This window comes from Varroa destructor, unplaced genomic scaffold (assembly GCF_002443255.2).
Source record: "Varroa destructor unplaced genomic scaffold, Vdes_3.0 BEIS01000006.1, whole genome shotgun sequence".
Lineage (NCBI taxonomy): Eukaryota > Metazoa > Arthropoda > Arachnida > Mesostigmata > Varroidae > Varroa > Varroa destructor.
The window spans coordinates 22,803,213-22,818,903 of NW_019211459.1; the positions used below are offsets into that span (position 1 = coordinate 22,803,213).

The 15,691-nt window shown below is 44.5% G+C and overlaps 2 protein-coding genes across 10 annotated transcripts in view; one reads left to right on the forward strand and one right to left on the reverse strand.

The window, feature by feature from the left end:
• LOC111253430 (uncharacterized) overlaps positions 1-15,691 on the reverse strand; it is a 440,857-nt gene that overhangs the window by 298,327 nt on the left and 126,839 nt on the right. The gene's annotated exons all lie outside the window — the stretch shown is intronic.
• LOC111253425 (RNA-binding protein Musashi homolog Rbp6-like) overlaps positions 1-15,691 on the forward strand; it is a 317,203-nt gene that overhangs the window by 200,030 nt on the left and 101,482 nt on the right. For both annotated transcript variants that reach the window (XM_086992763.1, XM_022812771.2), the window contains one exon: positions 6,002-6,050. In XM_086992763.1, coding sequence (XP_086848889.1) covers positions 6,002-6,050 — 49 coding nt within the window. The remainder of the gene's footprint in view (positions 1-6,001; positions 6,051-15,691) is intronic.

Consider the following 15,691-nt stretch of genomic DNA (forward strand, 5'->3'; position numbering starts at 1 on the left):
AGCGATGTTATAAGGCCCCGTCGGAACCGTAGGGGGCCAGCATACCATACGAAGTAGGACTATGATATAGAAAACAATATAATGTTACGCGAAAGGACGACAGGAATCTTTTTCAAAAATCGTCATACTCGAAGCACCTGCCTCACTATGAATGGCCACATTCATTTAGTTGGTGCTAAAGAGCTATGGCATTGAGTTAATTGCTCCTATTATTATATACGTCATACTCTCTGGTATGGCGTATATAATGATAGGAGTCTGGCCAGACTCTGACTGGTCTAAGCCCGACAGTTGCTAGCTCATAGACAAGAGAATCTTATGGAAAAGCCCGCTTTATAGCTTTCAGTACAATGATCATGCGCCTGTATCGTATTAACGTATGTTCGTAACCAACGCGTTAGCTTTCGGTAATAGTTATAAAAAAGAAAAACTCAGATCTGAGAGAACTGCTATTGTGTAGAAGCGAGGAATCAACGCATTTTTAGTTGCCTACGTACTTATTCCCCCTTTTTGGGCCCGCCAGCCTGATTCTCTCGAGCAGATAAAGGCATCCTATTGCCCTTCGCGGTCGATTGCAGGCCCACTGTGCGGATTTCCGATAACTTCTATTGACTATGGCCACTGCTCCTACTAAGCGATAGAAATTATTTTACCGGCAGTTTGTTGCCGCACGACAGAAGGTACTCGGGCGGGCAAAGTTCGTCGATCTAAAGAGCGAATCGATATAAAATCTATTAATACAATTATGTGCTTGTTTTTTTTTTGCTTTGTGATAATTAGTGTTGTAAGCGCTAACATTCTGCAGGCGAACGCTCGTGACTTAAAAGTCTTTCCTTCATATTAAACATACACATAGTAGGATAGTGGACATAAAATACAGTATGTATATGTACTAACATAATATAGCGTACTCACATTGAATTTCTTTACTAACAGCCTGATCAAAATAGAGAGATTATTAGAAATACACTTTTGGGCGGAAGCGATTCGCTTATTGGCCCGTACTAAGCTTTCTCTATGGCACATTTTCCGTTGTGTTGGGCGGGAATCTGCTTCCACGTCTTCTGCGGCCGTGTATCGTCAATTTGGGGTGCCCAGAGTAGCTTATAATTTCCGTAAGGGTTCATAGAAGTTAAATCCTCCTTATGAAACATAGGCCGTCAATGTCAATACGTGCTGTGTTTTGTAGACAGGGTGGCGCGTTAAGTTAGAGAACTCTGTACCAGTCCGTTTGTCGTAACAGACATACGTTCATTCGCTATTCCTTAAAACAGAACCAGTCCCTTCCATGCAAATAATAACGGGCCATTTTAGTGACTGGGTCGAAGTTCACCGATTATCCAATCGTTCAGGGTCGCTCTTAAGATTAAAGACTTTACTTTTCCGACCCACACTTTGCGTTATTATAGATTTTTATACGCCTGCTGAAAAATTCGAGAACGACTTTCATGGGGCAAACTGGGTAGAAGTTAACGGGGTTTAGATTTAAAGGACGCAAAAGTGTGTTAAATGGCTCAAAAGCCATCTTGGTGATACCTGGAATTTTGCTACAGGAATTTAAGGCCGTTTCGGTGAGACGGATATCAGCTGCCTGTTTAATCGCTTACTTAAGCTCGAACGGTTAATTTGTTTGTGCCTTTCTGTGCCGTTAGTCTATCTGTCGTTTTAAGCCTTTGCGTCTTTGAGAGCTTCAGCGTTCCGATGGAAACTTTTGCAAGTATCGTATTTGAGTGATAGCTCTGTGTGTTTGACGCCCAATCGTTTACTATGCACGCTTACTAAAACAATAGTATTTACAAATTAAAAATGTATTTTGTTTTAATTCAGTAAGTAGTTTAGGTTGTAAATTGAAGCTAGAGTCGCGGCGGACGGTAGTTATATTCAATAAATATGACATAGATTATATAGGTCATCCTGTCTTTGTTTAGATACGGTCTTAGAAACAACTTAAAAGAGAAATTCCGGATTTACACGGAACATCCTAGGTGTGTATGATAAAGGCAAACGCTTCTTCGTTTAGACAGACTAAGGCGACTATGCAGACAATTTTGAAGACATATTTTTCACATTCTGCATGCCAAGCCACGAAAAGTAATCCATTATTTTGTTTGGTGTAGGCCATAGCATAAACGGCTGGGTTAAAACATACCAAGACTGGGTTGCTTATCCGAGAGAACTTACAGAGTGTTCAGGATTACAAAATAGCTGCAGATCTGATTGTGAGCGCCCTTTACTCTTTCATGTTATTCCTCCTGATGACTTCGAATAGATTCTCATAGCCGCGGTAATTGTTACTGACCTCGGCCACTTTATATCGGCTAGCTGAAAAAAGCGATTTCAACGAGTGTCGCAGGATCGAACGTTATCAATGCCCGTAGGTCAGTATGGCACTCTATGGCAGCTAGCCAAAACCCCTGATATTGGGAGCTCGGGCTTACAAATTTCAACCAGCATTGATTCCACCTCTATCGCAGTCGTCTCACGGTGTAGTACATAATAACTAGTAGGTGTATTCACCAGATGGTGAAACGCCGCAAAAACTCTAAATGATGGAATTTTATCAGCAACTTTCTTGTGTACTCAATGATCGTGGTACAGGTACCACGGGGTTATACACCTCAATAGTGCATGTTATATGCTCACTGTGTGACCCCCCGTTCCGTAGCTTAGGTTACACTACGGATAAACATGATCTACTTCTATACATCAGCTAATAGCTATGGCTTAGTAATTCAGTAGCTCCTGTCGCAGACGGCGAGTGTAGAGGTATAGAAGTGGAAAAAGGGTTCGGTTGGCGACAAAGCGGTTAAACGTTCCTTGCAAATGTTCATTTTGACTGCGCTCACCACTACTATCACCATCGTCATCATCATCGAAGCCATTGCCGTGGTCCGGGCACCGGTCGTATTATGTCAGTAACTTAGGCCACTAGAGATCAGCGACTAGCCACCAAGCCAACTAGCGAAAGATACTGCCATTTTGAGCCCCATATCGTTCGCTGGGTTGCTCCTGTCTGTCAGTCCTGTACCCGTTCAGCCCTATTAGGGTGGAACAGGACAGCCTGCGCCGTCCTATACAACCAGGGTCTCCTCTTCCTGGTCTGGCTGACGCAAATCCGGGTAAAGCGTAACGCGGGGCGCGCGCCGTTGCACGCCACTGTCGACACTTCGAAAGCGTGTCGTGGCATTTATGGCCGCTGTCGAGGGCAACAGCGAACCGGGGACAAAACGGGCTGCCATTTGCTAGTTGCCGGCGTGCTGCCTGGCTGGGTAAGTTCTGCTTTGTCGTCGCCCATGCCTCCGACTCTCGTAACTGTCCCTGTATTCACATAGGGGCTAGATGGAGGGAACGAAGAAGAACGCGCCTGCTGCCTTGAATTCTGCTGGCCCAGTGGGAACCAATCGGAGCCCAACAGCTCCAAAGAATCTGGCGGAACGCATAGAAGGCTCGTTCGTTGATCTCTTTGATGGGTGAGGGTGGTCGCACCCAGAACAGTTCCTTTTACGTCCCGCGATTTCATTCCGCTAGTCTCCCCTCACTCACGTTCTCTTACTTCGAATCCGTTTGGACTCGAGGGGCCGACTCTCAACGAAAGGGCCAACAGCAGCAGAGGCTGCCTGATACATGGTACAGCATCAGTGAACGGACCTGGGCCACGTCCTGTTCGCGGCCTCGTTTCTTCGAATACAGAACAACAACAAACGGGAGAAAGGGAGGTCCCGTTCCGTCGAATTTTGTGCCGCCACGGTGCGTGGCACAAAAGAGCGAAACCCTTGGTACTCTTACGTCAGAGGAGGGAAGTGGTTGTGGAGAAGAAGAAGATGAATCAGGCATGTGTGTGGCAGATGCACAGCTTCGTTATGGATCCACGGCCGCAGGCATACGACAGACGGGTTGCGACAATGCGGATCACACACATCATATATATATGTGTGTGGCTCCCTGTTGTATATTTTTCTATAGACCCCGTCTAGCTCCAGCTGGAGGAGAAACCAATAAGATGTGAGAGCGCGTATCACAACAAAACCGTTTTAGCTGGTCTTACGTTAGCGGTTGCCGAATTCGGGCTGAATTTACCTATATATATATATATAATTGTGGCGAATTATCGTTGTCCTCATAAACGTCTCGCAATCTTGTTGCCCTGGCTTCTGCTATTAATAGATATTTTTGATCCTCTACCATCTAAAGCTTAATGGGGCTGAGGGTGTGGGATGCCGCTGGCTCTTAGCATGCCATAGAACTTCAACGTTTCTGCATTTACTGTTATTGCTACTAATGATAAATTGCAGGGCTATGTTGTGTACGCGTTAATTAAATGCCCATTCGAACATATATCGGCTCAATAATTAGGCGCATATGCGAGCATTTGGTCTCCGTCCATCTTTTTTTTTTACCAAGTAGTTAATAACAAAGCAGCTATATATATTATATAAAACCATATATAATATGCAAACAGCGAAGTATATATAGCACTGATTATTAATTCGACTCGTGTTTGGAAATAAGCCTTGACATATTGTTCGTCCGCCAATGACGAACCCTTTGTTACCAGTTCTACAAAAATGAGATGGAAATTGAAAATCGCTTTGGCGAAAAAAAAAAAAAAAATGAACGGTTTTACTAGCTATATGAGTTTAAAGTCACATATCTCAGATAATACGAACCGCATGGGCGTTGGTGAGAGCCGAAATTGGTTAGTAGAAAATGGACCTAAGTTGTTGCATTCAGACCCAAGACAAAGATGAAATGTTTGCAGAAAATTTTTATATTTTATATTCAATGCTATAATGTGCAAATCCTATCCAAACCCATAAAAAATAAGTGCTGTCGATGATCAAGTTACGCCATCGTGGCAAAGAGTTTAAAAGTGGGTTTTATGTGACCAATGCTACTGGTAATTGAGTAAAGCCGACTGTTGACTAGCCATTATATCGTCAAGGGACTAAACACGGGCCAGCAAAGAGTCTTAAACTATTTTCAAAAAGCAAGTTACAAAAAAAAAAAAGCTCGATGTTTTGGGTGCCACAGCATTCATTTTATCATATCTTCATTGGTAAAATTTTACCGAAAGGCAACATAGTCAAGCCCTCTCGATGGCGGCTAATCGCGATAGATGCATGTATGACATTAACATGCAAATAGAAAAGAGGAAAAATGTATTCTGCAATATGTAGCAAGGCCCAAATTACCGCCAAAAAATAATGCTACGTATTTTATGGTTTTACGGTATAACGAATTATGAATTATGATCAAGCTTGGTAAACGATTGATTCGAATCTCCACTGTCAACAACGACGAGCCACACAAAATGCTGAGCGGAACTAGTGAACTAAAGGAAGCGTCGTCATCCACCATCACGATACCAGACCAGACCAGACACATCTTCAGTTTTATATTGAAAAAGCTTGGCTGGGAAATCTGCCGTGTGGCCCACATCATGCATTGTCACATTGTTATCATCTATTTTGGTCACTGCAGAGATCCCTTGATGGTGCTTTGTTTCAACGGAGGAATACAACAATGGCTTGCCACATTTTGCCACCCAGAAACCCACCCAGAAAGTTCTACAATGATAGAATTGAGTTGTTATAAAAAAACCGCAGAAGGCCGTGGATCAAAGTAACGCGTATTTAGTTTAGTCGTATCATATTCACGTATGTATATTTGCTTCAGGTTTTACTACTTAAAAACTGTCAATATCTCTTCGACAAGCCAACAGAGATAGTATCTCGACACATATATGTGTATATATATGTCTGTACCGAGATCCTATCCGTTGCCGCTATCATCACTCAAACCGCTTACGGTCCATATAGCATGTAATGTGTATAAAGAAATCCTCATTGTTTTGTTGCTAGGAGATCAAAGACCCTATTTTTAATAAGTACTCTAGTGCTGATGATAATATATACATCGTTACATGCATACTTGTATAAATACAGACGCGCTGCAGACGATCGCATCGTATCTCAATTACATATTGTGTTTGATTTTACAGATAGAGGACGCTATGCTCATGTTCGATAAACAGACGAATCGGCATCGAGGTAAGTGAAAGCGCCGCTCGAAACGTTACAGTTTGTTGAATTTTTTGCTGTTCGAAATTAATACCACCCTACCATCGCAGGGACTTTTAGGACAGAAAGATTTGCTGTACTTGGTTGAAGAACCAGCCTGATTGCACCGCCATATGTCAGACAGGCTTCGACTGCTAGTGAAGTTCTAAATAAACTATTAATTCTACGACCAGATTACTACAGAAAAGCGAATTACGTTCATGCACATATGTTACGTTTGTGTAACATCACGAACGTACCAAAATTGAACTGACTGCATAAAAAAAACGCCACCAGCTCAGCTAGCAAATGGCCGTTTTGTCGTGAAATGCTAGAAGACGCAGGACAGGAGGTATACGAGATAACCATGCAGTATTGGATTCTCGCGAGACCCCAACCAACCGGCTTTCATCTAATTTTCGACGGCAATTGACAATTGATAGTTTGTTGCCAACTTTTACCCGGCGGTTAATTTCTGCGAGCTTCCGTCTATGTAAGGCTTAGTGCAAGAGACACACGACAAACGGAGATGTCGACGCTTTACCGATGCTGAGAGTACCGCTGGTGCGATCGCTGCTCCTGCTGTAGTTTGTACGCACAATGTAGTGACGTCATGAGCAGCTGCTGTTGACACCGCCACTAGATGGCGCCAAGGGCTCTTGCCAGGACAAGGAGGAGCAAAAGGCCTACCAGGATGCATCACGTGCCCGCTCTCAGTGAGAGACTGTCTATTTAGTCGAAGCAGTACTCCAGAAAGCTCTGGGCGTCAATCCGAACTAGGACAGTGTTTTGAAAAATGAAAACCATTTTTTGCCCTTCTAGCTTATTTTTCGCGTGCCCATACATATAGAGCACATAACATTCCACTCGAGTATATTTTACATCACGTAAGTATTCTCTGGACTATTGTTTGTCTGTCCGTAAGTAGCTGGAGACTATCCACACAAACTGATGGATAATGGAAGCCGAACACAAAAGTATCTGGATAGCTACCATGGATCTTATATCTGTATACATTAGACGTTCTCAATAACTTTTAAATTTCCCGCCGTTAACAGATGAAATATAGCTGGCAAATACTACCATCTTCTAAAAACTTTGAGAAAATTTCAGTTGAGTTTACTCCAGAAAGTAGTCAAGAAATGAGTAAGAAGGGAAGCCATGGCAAGGATCCCTAAGCATAGTACGTGAATAATGCAAACGTTTTAAAAAGGTATTAGAGCATCGAAGCCCAACGTGAAGGTGAGCAGATGTCGGGGCTCGAATGGCAAAAACACATTGCCGCTGTTGAAGAGGCTTTCCATTGATGTAAATTTTCGAGCCTAAGAGCTGTGTCAGTCAAAATTGGCATCTCACATGTGACGTGTTGCAGAGTATTCAATTAATTATTACTACAAATGCGCAGATTGACTGAAAAGTATGTCTCCCGGGAATTAACTTTAGGCTAGCTGGAAATACATGTGGTGTATTTGACGCACGATGTGCGAAATTTAAGTCGACAAAAGATCCACCCGGAGCATAGGATTGCCATAAACAAAACATAGTTCAGTCTCTACCACCAGCCGGAGAGGAACCACGTGAGAGGATGGCGTTGCCGTTAAGAGTTTGCTGGCACTGGCGAGTATGTTCGAATGTTAGGTGATATTAATACTTGCGATGGACATCAGGGGCATATCCAACGTTCGACTTCGACTTGTTTATTCTCTGACCTATGCCCGTCTAGTTATGCGGCTTTTCATGTTCTAAAGAAGGCTACTAATGGGGCAAACAGATCCTACTATCGATACATTTCTAAAATAAAGCATAGATATGCGAATAACAGGTATATGGATATAAAAAATGTTTAAAAAATTTATCTAACATATATAATAACAATAAAAACTCATCCGCCTGACTAGTTCAAATATTATTTAGTTTTATAGTTAACCGGACTCACTTGTAACATCCAAATATTATGAATCCAGGTTGCCATGGAATCTTATCCCTTAACCACAGAGATGGGAATAATGTTCTTTGTTGTTGATTTTTGTCAGTCAAAGGCAACAAAACCTTTTGTGATTATATGGCTATATAAGTGTTTTGTCCATAACGATCGACATTTTTAGCCAAGTTCTAGATTTATTAAACGATGCTATCTAGTTTCAACGGTTAAAGCACGGCAGCATCGTGCGATACCGCGAACTTTTTTTCTGAGTTTTAAGTTAGTCTATCGTAATTTTACAAGAATAGCCTCACTGGAATTCATTTTCCATTTCGCCAGTAGTTACATAAGTTCTTGTTGTTGAAACAACACCGCCGATGATAACTATTAAGTATTGTATTGGTGGCATTGTGTTTTATTTCCTTTATTGATTATGAATGTTCTGCTTCTCCAGTGCCCGCGTTATCGATTCATCATACACTGCCGCGTTTGTCGTTCTCGTACTACACTTTTGATTGAAACGTATGGCGCCGAATCCTTTCCAAGCCCCAGGTGTCACCAACGGACGATGTTTCTGCTCCGATTGCGAAGAGTTCGTCGCACTCGTTGGCTGTCCATCCGCACACGTTTTTGGCTCGCTGGCTGGCTGTGCAGATACGTCTGATGGACTGTGTCTTCTTTCGCACTGGCATGTCTTTCCTCTTTGGTACGTGTCTACCGGCCATGCACGTTCGTACAGGATAAAACAGGCTTGGGGCACTAAATTATACAGTTATGCCTCACCACACAGTCCTTCTCACTTGCGATCGTTCACCAACAGTCGAGTAGTCACAGTGACCATTTCGATGACTTGAATGACGACAACGGAGATAAGAGTCCACGCTTTAACGCCATAAGACTCCCTACACAACAGCAGCTCTGGCAAGCGAGAGCAGACGAAAGCATCGAAGGAGGCCATTGTTTGCAGCAGCGGTGTCAGAGCATTGTATCACATCGACCTACCGATATGCTCAGCGTCTACTTTCCCCCGCTGCCGTTGACTCATTTTCTTCTATTTATCTCATTCTTCCCCTCCTAGGCTCATTTCAGTGCAGCAGGGGCAGCAACAGTGGCAATAGTACCAAGGAGGTGTGTTTCATTAGACTACTAGAATGTTGCAAGATCTGGAGCTTTCGGTGGGGTTATGAGGTAAAGAAGATCGTCAAAGAGAGCCGGTAGCGAACGGGGTTTTATGACGCTCTACTGCTTCTCAATCTAGGCCTGTTCTCACTGCTTCACTGTCTGTTGTCTGCAAAGAAGGCTGGCCTACGGCCTGCCGTCTGCGAATCGACAAACCAGCGTAAGCGGCAATGACACACCAACGGGCGCAACCCTAAAGGAGAAATGAGATAAAGTAGAGCAATCGTAAGCAGCAGAAGGATGCAGGCAACTGTCGGTCTGTCTGCAATTGTACGATCTGATCCACTACATATTACAGTTATACAGTTTAGGCTCAACTGTAGAGAAGGTGAAAATAGTATTCATTCCAGGAGGGGGTACATTCTGGGTAGGGACAATGGTTAGGCTATACGGATAGTAAACGAGGAGGCATGGCAAAGGAAGGAACCTCAACGTCGTCCGATGCAGAGCACGGCCACGATAGGTGGGTTTCGGTGCTGGAGCAGTAAAGACCGAATGATGGCGAAAAATCGAGAGGAACAGGGAACAGAGAGCCCGAAGTAGTAAGCCTCCTCTATAAGACCGTACGACGATGAACACGTCAACGACGAGACCAGGCAAAATGGGTAGAAGGGCGTCAAAGGGAGCGATGGTAAAGTAGCGGCCCTTGTGGCCATTCGGAATCTGAGGATCTAGAGTCGTCGGAGCCTCGAAGTCTCGGGGATGTTTCAATGCCGATGAGTGATGGTCCATCGCCAACAGCACACTTCCCCCCTCAACCTCTTCTCACCAACAACGCCTCCTTCTCTGTTCCTGATCAGCAGTGCGGCAGCAATGACGTCGTTGCTGCATCCGCTACAGACACCATTGCCATTGCACTATATAGAACTGTATACTGCAGGAAAACGAGAGATACACGCAGCAGTGACAGCAATAGGTAGCTAGTCATCGTAAAGAGTCGGATGAAGTCGGACCACAGCCATGCGGACGGTCGGTCGGTTGAAAAGTACGGTCAGGTACCAGGCAGCTTGATGCGGCAGCAGCCGACATGCCGCCCAGAAGGCACTCTAGATACTGGCGGTGTGACTGATGTACGGCACCGCCCACTGTTCGAAGTCGAGCCAAGCCCTCAGACCCCGATACCGGATAAACACCCTAGAAATCTTACCAGCACTACAACCCGATCCTAGCGACTGGTATTCTTCTCTTGCTATTCCTACAGATCTTCACTGTTGGTCAGCAGCATCAGTCTTTTGTTCACAAGTTCCACCAAATCAATACACTGCGCGGCGCTACGGCGTTTGGTGATTTGGCTGTGCTTCGCATTGCATGGTTATGACCATGGCATCCATGTTTTGTTTCGTTTGATAATTGGCCCCCCCAGTAGTGGCGGCGGAAGTCAGCCTGGCCTAGTCTACACCCGGCTCACAGGGCAGCCAACTTCCGCCCCTTTTTCTGCCTTCTATTCCCATTAAAACCGCTGCTAACATTACCTCCGCTACGTTATAGTAACTTCCCAATATATTCGCAATGGCCATCTTGGCCGAACGACATTAGCCGTGGTACGCCTGTTTCAATTGACCCACCTACTCACTGATGTCGCACCGACGCTAGGCCGTCTTTCTTTGTAGTAATAGCATTAGCGGTAGTTCTGTATGAGTGGAGGCAATTTTGTGACATGCGAGAAGCATCAAACAAGTAATACCAGACGCCCACTTTCACGTTCACGACTTTGGCCACCGCAAATCCGAAAGGCCAAACTCTCAGCGACGGCTAGACACTGATATTCGATTGGCCTAGAAGAACAGACGCGGAGAGCCTGCAAGTTTTTGGAGCATGAATCGACCCATTGTCAGTGAGAGCGAGTAACAACTGGGTTGACTTTGCCCTGCGTATTCGGCTGTTGGCCAATGGAAAGGTTAGGACAAAAAAATCCAGGGCTGACCTACAGCCGAGTGCGATCTATAGTCGTCTACTGCAAAGGAGTAATTCGCCTTGTCCGTGTCGAAAGTTTCTTTCTACGCCCAACCAGTGAAAGCGAACAACCCGCCAGTAAACGTTACAATTGCAAAGGCCGCTGAACTGAGCAGAATAAGGCAAGATGGGCCGTCATGGGGGCCGCTACCGCCTGCGTCCGTAGCACTCCCGCACCCTTCTTCGGGCTTCTGTTCTCCATCTATCCGGAACAGTAAAGGCGGGTCAGTGTCAAATGGCGAGGCGAGCCTCATTCTTTTCTCTTAGCAGCAGCCGGGCCCAAGTAGCATCGCCCTTGCCACATCGCATATTGTCAAGCCGAAATTCTATTATTGATATATATATATGGTGGAAGACTTGGCTTCTAAACAATATGACAAAAGAACATGATTTAATACGGTTTGCACCATACTACTAGCTGATCCATTCGGGAAAATCTATTCGAGAAAACATTTTTTGTTGATGATCGTTGAGGGCAGCAGCGTTTGGGGCTAAGTATCACGTCCGTTTTTGTCCTCTCTGTTTCTCGCTCTCCTTTTCTATCCTGCGGCTGTCTTGCTCATCTTCTAAACAGCACCATTTAGGTCGTCTAGGCTGAATTCCTTACCGGTGTGGTGCACGAAGAAAGCGTACCGGGCAAATGTATTCGCCTACCTGGAGTTTCCTTTCCGGTTATCCTCGTTGTTGTCAGTATCTGCATGTAAATGGCCGATGATAACTAGCTGACGACCGGATAACAGCAGCAGAAGCAACGATTAGGAGATGCGTCCAACAATAACATCTTGTTGGCATTCGTTCTGTCAGACGGGCGGTGCCAGTGGTATTGGTCGTTGTGGAGGTTACGGCCGCAAGTCACCGAGCGTAAGCAAGCGGTCTCGTCCTTTCATCAGTAGGGGCAATATTACGATGGCTCCAAAGGCTCCTTTACTCTTCACAGCGTGCCATAGCTCACAGTCCCAGGCTGTACGTTCTCCCAGTCGCGTGGTGCACAAAGGTGCAGACTCGGGATATTGCGGTGAGCTGGGAATTCTCGTCGAGTTGCTTCTGGCGCTGACTGGAACGATCGACGTACCAGGTAGACTCTTTCTCTAAACACCTCCCCATACCTCTCCTAGTCTTTGTTCTCTGTCCCATCCTGCACATGTCTAGTTGCCGCTTGAGATGGATAGGTATGATGAACAACCGTCAAGCGGAATTTGCTTGATAGTCGACTAGCTAGTAACTGTCGTCGCCGTTTTAGCATGATATCGTTTTGATCTGCCTTTATTGTGGCTGCCGCCGTCGATTTCTCATCAGCTTCGGCAGATGAGTCATTCACCCGGGCGAGCAGGATGCAGGAATCAAGCAGATGACCAGACAAATCATGGCACCACGGCGTGAGTTGCTCCTGCAGTGACCGTCACTGTTTCGTCTAAAGATCGTCCTCTTCGTCCCGTTCATATCCATACAATGCGGCTTGCTTCGCCCTTGTTATGTTTTATTTGGCTTTCAGAAATATATATATATATATATATATATATATATATCCACCCACAGGAAGAGAAAAATGGCCTCGTAAGACAACATTGTGTACAAAACAGATGAAGGAAAAGAGAAGCGGGCGAGCAAAAAGCGGACGAGGCCAGGCGAAGAGGCCGAACCAACCTCAGCGATATTGCTCATGGCCACGCGTGTCGAAACTCTCCCGTTTGATTCAACCGTCTGTATCTTATGTATGTCGACATATATATGGGCGTATGTGCTAGCCTGTAAGTGTATGTGTGTATGTTTGAGCGCTTTCTATGTCGTGTCCTGTGTTTCTACTGGCCCGAACGTTCTTTCCTAGCTGGGTCGACCCGTCTGCTTTTCCCAGGAATGGCATGATGACGGGTTGAGAAATGACAAACAAGATTGCCTCCTTTCGAGGTCCCACCAAGTTGCTTGTCGCCAGCACCTCACTTCGGTTGCCCTTTGCTTCACCATCGGTCTCCTGCAACGTCAATGTTGCTGCTGCCGTGTGAGGGTGGCGTCACATCAAGCAAAGGCATCCAAGACGAGTGGTCGAGAAAATCGCAATCGGTAGCAATAAAGCCCAGAGTGTCACTTGCATTCTATAGCAATTTCTCTTTTTAGCCCCCTTGCCTTTTCCCTCCCTCCCTCTCTCTCTCTCTCTCTCTCTCTCTCTCTCTCTCTCTCTCTCTCTCTCTCTCTTGTACCATAGTTTTCGCTGCATTGATGTGATACACGATATTGTTCGTCATATTTTGTTATATCATATATATGCGTGAACATATACAAAGTAATGAAAGATTCCAAGCGATCGGCACACGTTTGGCGTAATGGGTACGTGCACTATCATATTTTCTACACGAGACTGCTAGACCTGTAGGAGGGTACGAAACTTTCGACTAACGAGAAGAATCTGCTTAGCAAAAGTATCAGACAGTTCGTTGATCGAATCACTTTGAGAGGAACTATTGAGCTTATCATTTGGTTGCCTTACTTAGCGAACTGCACACCCCTGGCGGCGGCGGCGATGCTGACGTTGATATCAGATAGAGCTTGGAAAAACTATGAAAACGGAATTTTTTTTTTGTTTGATATGAAAACTAACTAAAGGTGTGGCGCAAACAGGAAACGAGGCGACGTGAGGCCGTTTGCCTAACTGCTATTACGAACGCGACCTGCCGACAAGCTATTGGGTCGACTGCTACAGCGAACGTGTCTCCTATGTCCAAAAAGAACTTGTTCAAGGTTAGATTGATAACGGGAAATTCAGAACGACTTGGCCTGTGCAGAACGAAAGAAGCAAAAACGGAGGATAGTTCACGAATTTGAGATTTTTTGTTTTACAGGATTTAGTACTCGCAGCAATGGCTGTGGAGGCGAATTTGAGATTAATTAAATATATCTTTGTAAGCGTACTATAGGAAACAAAAGTACGAGCGTTTATTTTTAGATTGCGCAGACGGATAGTAGGCAACCATAGGCTGCTCCCTCGTAGTTGACTGTATCAGTTATCATTTTGCTTAGCTAGAACGCAGGACGTATCGACATCTGACCTAGGCACGTAATAATGTAGGAGCTTTTCGACGCTTCCTGGGCGTGTCATCCTTGGGCCTTACATTTACGCTCGATAATCAGATTGAAGCTTCTCCTAGTTTGTCATTTTAGCTGGATACGATGTCATGGAGCGTTGTGGTACAACATGCGTAATTTGAAGTTACGCTTCACTTACCGTCGCAATATAACTTGTGTATATACAGATCGCAGGTTTACTGAATCAGTCCACCGGAAAAATCACTTTGGCGGAATTGTGCCACCAATAATGCTGCTCACCAGTATTGAACTAAAGGCATTACGCTACTTTTGACTGCTACTCAACGACCACCTACTACCGGTCCATTCTATAGTTACGCTAGGAAAAGAAGATGCTTACGGCAGATTAGCAGATTGCAATTACATCCTCTGGAAAAGTGCCTACACCGACAGCGCGTGACCAGCTAAGCCCAAACTCGCCTTTGAGTCACGTGTCAATACAGTTAACAAAAAGTACCATTAAGAAAAGGGCGGATATTCATAAAATGCGTTATCCGCTCTTCCTTTACTCCTAATACAATGATGCATGACGACCGTATTACTAAGTAAATACGAATCTTTCTTTGGCAAACACTTAGGTGGGCTAAAAAAAATGCCCGGCCACCAAGAAATAGGCTTGTTAGAACAGCATACGTTCATTGTTACGGAATATGCAAAGCTGTTTGAAACTAAGAAGCGCCCATCTGTAAGCGTGAAGAGACGATAAAACGAGTCCTCATGCTACGGTGGCGAGAAAAGTGTAGCAATTTGTTTGTAGCCGAAATCAAATAATAACATCTTTGTTTCGCTTATCATTTGTCTTAGAGGTCATAATGATTATACCAGTATTAACTGGTGACTGATTTGGATTACGAAATTCTGTGATATTCTGAAAAATCGGCATTATAATATTATATTATAATAATTATAATATTATATTATAATAATTATAATATTATATTATAATAATTATAATATTATATTATATATTGATTTTAGGCTCGATAGAAAAGTTAGCAATCCAATCTTTTGTTGCGTGCGTTTGTAGAAGTGATCTGACTGGCGGAGATGCTCGTTTTATCTTCAACTGAGGGGAACACGTTCCCCGATGTGCTGTCATCGTACCGTCAGAGACTGTGAAATCGAACGATGCCAAATGCGAGTGTCGAGTGCCTTCATCTCAGCACGGGTTGCTAAGCTAAGCCCCAAACATTGAAGTATTCAGTACATTTAAATGCACAGAATGCCTGTTGCGAATCCTAGGTGTCGATTGGAGGTTCTCTATAAAGACTGGCATATTTGCTTTGTCGATTCTCAAGATGCGCTGTCTAGTAGCTTACACTCCATGGCTGTACGTGCATGCAAAAGGTAAATGCCAATAAAGGCATCTAGCGCGTGTGGAACTCGTTTACCTCTTTCGTAAAATTAGCTGAAACCCCAAAGCCAACTGTTTGTAACCTTTAGGCATGCTGATGGCTGTTGTTTTTGGGTCGGGTTCACTTAATGCTTCTAGTCCCTTAAC